Consider the following 4,939-nt stretch of genomic DNA (forward strand, 5'->3'; position numbering starts at 1 on the left):
TATCGCAATATACAAAATCATTTAAAATTAAATAGTAAAACATTAGACGTAAACTAGTTTTACCAATTATATGAAGCGGTGCAATTTTGGACCGTACCTATGGGGTATAGTCTTTCCTTATATATACCCTGCCAACCTTAATTCCCTCTCTCAAACTCCTCTGTTTTTTTTTTCGTCTCCAAAATTTCCCCTGCAAACAATGGCATCATCATGCATATACACTGGTTTCTTAGTCCTGATAATGGCGACATCTTTCATGGGATTAACAACTTCACGTAATTCAGATTCTCCATCACCATCACCATCACCATCACTATTTGTTTATCCACCAATTAGTTCTCCATCCCCTCCACCATCATCTAAGGTGAATCCACCCACAGCGTCTGCTCCGGCTCACGTTCATATTCTTCCAGGTGTTTCACCCGTTCCCGAAATTTCCCCTGCTTCAATTTCTCTGTTCGCGCCTGAGCCTGCAACTAATGCTGCTGCTACGTTCAGCTTTAACTTCCATCTGGCCGTCGGATCGGTTGCTGCTGTCATCTGTGCCTTTGCCTTTTCGTCCTAGGTTAAAATTTTAGTAGTACTAGTATTAGTATTAAGAACTGTTAAACCTTTTTTATTTTATTTTTTGAGTTGTTTTGTTATGAATACTAGTAGTACTAATCAATAATGATAGGAGTTTGGTTTGTATTTTTGGTTGTTTGTTCGAATAGAGTTTGCTGTTAGTTTTCCCGTTTACCCTGTTTCATGTTCAATGATATGATGATTTCTTGAGTGCATGACATAGGAGTAGTTTTTGGTGCCTTTTTAAATATATTTTGACACGTCTTGATGATTCTAATGAACTTTTGAGTTTTTTATTCGACATACTTCAAAAGTGCGATAAATGAGCAACAGTTTAGCTTCGACTTGTGTTGTTCTAACAATGTAAATAGTACTTCCTCTGTTCCAATTTATGTGGCGTTGTTTGGCTAGACGATCTAAAGCAAAGTAATAAACCTATGTGCCACTATAAATTTTGAGAAGTTTAAAGCTAAATTATTGATTTCTGGGATCAAAAGCTGGTCAAAAAGACGACTACCACCTTTAGATTAAATGGGGAAGTTGTAAACTGGTACTTGAAGCCCCTCTGGTAACTTTTACATCTTTGACTGCTAGTTAGAAGGTTGTCTCCGGTCCATCTTCTTTACTGCTTTTACACTTTTCAATTTTGGCTTCCCCTACACTACAAGGAGAAAAAGAAAAGAATCAGACGATGGCATGAGATGCATCTAGGCTGATTTTGAACTTGAAATCTGTAGAAATATTACATCATCAAAAGGTACGTAATGTAGTTTCTTTTTGTCCAAATCAACGGACCGACTTCAGGAGGGGGAAGACAAAATGCCAAAATATCAGGGCCTCTCTCGAATTTAACGATGTCATTCTCCGTTAAACTAACCCCATGCTACTATTCCACCACTATTTTTTTGTGTCATATAGAGCTATTGCTTCAACAGGATAACTAACCCAAAATTACTTTCCCCAACCAAAGTCAGCTTCATACCAAGGGAATCTGCACCAACTAGTGCACATATAAATGTCCCTTTCGTCTCCTTGGTGATATTTGTCTTCAACTTTTGTCAGTGTGTTTACAACAAAAGAGAGAATATCATCAACGCTTGCTTTACCAACGCCTGCGGATATGTCCCGTATCGTATTTCCTACCAAGTTTACAATGTCATTGAACTCCTTTCTTGACTGGCTTGCCTCTAGATTAACAACTCCAAAGATCACACAATTCCCTAGAGCATGTTCTAGGAACGGTAAATTTGTTTTTCCCCTCAAATTATTTACACAAAATAGAGAAGAGTCCCTTGAATGTCCATTAATGCCCACAAGAGCCTTCCATATTAACGACATAACAGCCGCCACTCGAGTAGGCCTCATGGACGTGGCACTTGAATCGATTGCATCTTGGAGCTTAGCTATTGCAGAAGCATCAAACAGAAACCTCCTTGTGACAATTTTAACACCATTGTTGGGAGGTGGTGGATACAGAGCTCCTGATAGCACTCTTGTGGGAAAGAGTGATGGAAATTGACCAAAACTTGAGAGACAATCTTTTGTCGTCCCTTTTTGGCAAATGTGTGCCAATTCATTGGCAAATGTTGCTATGGTGAAACCATCTGCTATGATGTGTGACATTTGTATGGCTATGACTACTACTCCACAATTGAATATGTTCACTTGGATTCCAAGTAATGGACTTGATGGCAGACCATAGCCTGGAGGAACAACACACCATGGCAGAAGGTCATTCAAAAACTCAGTGTTCTTGGGTGCTCCTTGATGGAGAAATTCCGCAAGATCCGCATTGACTTTGGCTTTCACATACTCAACACCACCATCATTGCAGTGAATATGATTTTCACTAAATCTTCCAGCTAGAGGGTAAAACTTGGTTAATGTCTCAGCCAAAGATTTTTGCAACTCATCACATCTTTCAGTAATTATTCCTTCCTCATTGCTTGGCAAGTAATGGAAGAGTATTGGTGTGTATAGAATAGAGGAGGAACCAGCTGATCGAACAGTGACAGCTTGAGGCTCCGAAGATGATTCGGGGTAGGGGTTGAGGGCTTCAACATGTCTGGATTTGAATCTCTAACTTGTCCATAATTGAGATTAGTAATAAAAGAGAAAGAATAAACACAACTTTGATGGAAAACAGAATGTAGTTATGTTTGGTAATTTAGAAACTATCCTTATGTATAATAAGTGTGTAAGTTTGTCTATTTAGGTAATCAATCCTATATTGTATGCATAAACTGTGAGTTGGCAGGACATTAGTTTAAGTGTGTAATATCAACTAAGATTTTCTGCATTAAATCCTTCATTATTTGAAAAAGATACGAATTTCCAATATTAAATATTTGGGTTAAGACCCTTAAATTTGTCCCGAAAATTCACTTAGACCTCTCAACTAAGACTTGTATCTATCAAGCCCCTAACCCACCCGAATTTTGATTCATTTGGACTTTTTTTGCCTACATGGCACATCGCGTGCTATCTACTCGCCGGAGGCGCGTGAGGAGCGATTTTTTACTAAATAGAGAACAGAAGGGTGCCAACTGACAAGTGGCACCAAGGATTCCAAAAACTTTTAATTAAAAAATTTATATTTAAATTATTTTATTAATATAATTTTTAATTATTATAATTTCTTAATTTTTTTTAAAAAAGCACCCCATTGTAGGCATAAAACGGATTATATAAACTTACTCAATCTTATATATAATCCTATGAATTGCTCAGGAACGTTGAACTTAATGATTTTCACATACACATAATAAAAGTAATTCAATAAAGAATTACTTACCTGAATTTTCCATGATTTTAGCGGAAACACACCAAGAGCAGAACGTATTGTTTCTCTCTCTTAACCTTACTTTTCAGAATAAATTATGATGGAGCTTATTCTTCTTTTGACAGAGAGAGGACCCCTTTTATAATGGGAATAGTCAGTTATGTTTTCACGTTCCATCAACGTGATTGGTGGATACAATCGTTATCCTACTAGGAGTCAGTAATTGTGGATACAATCCTATTAGGAGTCAGTAATTATCCTACTAGGTAACTTTCCATATAGATTAAGGATTTAACTTATTCAATTATTATTAAACTAATAAATAAATTAATTATGTGGGCTATAGAAATTTACATTCGCCCACTTGGCACACACAATGTTGATTTAATGGTTTAAAAGGTACGTAATCATGTGCACTATTAACGTTAAATCCAACATCATTTGTCATCGTTAAATAAATCAACTAAAATGAGTCATGGCGGTTGTACGTCCCTTTACTTGACATAGTTCCTTCCATGTACTACAATATTAGTCTATTATCTAACATAACCTTTCAAATACATAATGGGTCCAACGATAATACTTAGAATCCTTTATCTAAGTCAGAACCTGTCATCATTATTCACAATATTATGTATATAAGAGAAAACAGGTAACAACAGAAACATATATAATTTGAGCTCAAAGTGTCAATTTCATAAACATAATAAAGTCTTTACATAAAATCATTCATTGCTATCAATAAGACTCATTCTTTCAACATGTTCAATAAATGTTTTCGGCGGTAATCCTTTCATCAAAGGATCAACAATCATAAGCTTAGTGCTAATATGTTCAATTGACACTTTATGTCTCTGGACTTCTTCTTTAACCGAAAAGTATTTCAATTCCATATACTTAGCATCTTTTCAATACTTATCGTTCTTAGAGAAGAAAACTGCGACGGTATTATCCCAATAAATTTTCAGCGGCCTGGCTATATTTTCGACTAGTCCAAGTCCTGAAATAAAATTTCGTAGTCAATTAGCCTGGACTGTGGCCTCAAAGCATGCCACAAACTCAGTTTCCATAGTGGATGCAGCTATAACAGACTGCTTCGCACTCTTTCATGATATTGCTCCTTCACCTAACAGAAACAAATATCCAAATGTGGATTTTCTTGTATCCACACAAACAGCATAATCTGAATCTGAATATCCAACCACATCTAAATGATCAGATCTTCTATAAGTGAGCATTTGATCTTTCGTTCCTTATAAGTATCGTAATACTTTCTTTGCAGTCTTCCAGTGATCCATTCCAGGATTACTTTGATATCGACCCAGCATTCCAACAGCAAAACTGATGTCTGGTCTTGTACATGTTTGGGCATACATAAGACTCCCAACTATTGATGCATAAGGAATATCTTTCATTTGCTTTCGTTCCAAGTCATTCTTTAAACATTGATTGAGACTAAATTTATCTCCTTTCTGTATTGGAACGGGACTTGATGAGCATTTTTTCATTCTAAATCTCTCTAATACTTTATTAATATAGGTTTTCGGAGACAATCCCAACAATCCTTGTGATCTATCTCGAAATATTTCTATT

The 4,939-nt window shown here is 36.2% G+C and overlaps 1 protein-coding gene and 1 pseudogene across 1 annotated transcript; one reads left to right on the forward strand and one right to left on the reverse strand.

The window, feature by feature from the left end:
- Nucleotides 1-295: 295 nt before the first annotated feature.
- LOC124886462 (classical arabinogalactan protein 7-like) lies at nt 296-779 on the forward strand (the record flags this gene model as incomplete). Its single annotated transcript, XM_047394938.1, is given in 1 exon segment — nt 296-779. A coding segment is annotated over 1 exon segment (270 nt), but the record flags the coding sequence as incomplete, so codon positions are not given.
- A 298-nt stretch (nt 780-1,077) lies between these two features.
- LOC107879433 lies at nt 1,078-2,656 on the reverse strand (annotated as a pseudogene).
- Nucleotides 2,657-4,939: the final 2,283 nt, after the last annotated feature.

This window comes from Capsicum annuum, chromosome 8 (genome assembly GCF_002878395.1).
Source record: "Capsicum annuum cultivar UCD-10X-F1 chromosome 8, UCD10Xv1.1, whole genome shotgun sequence".
NCBI classification, from domain to species: Eukaryota; Viridiplantae; Streptophyta; class Magnoliopsida; order Solanales; family Solanaceae; genus Capsicum; species Capsicum annuum.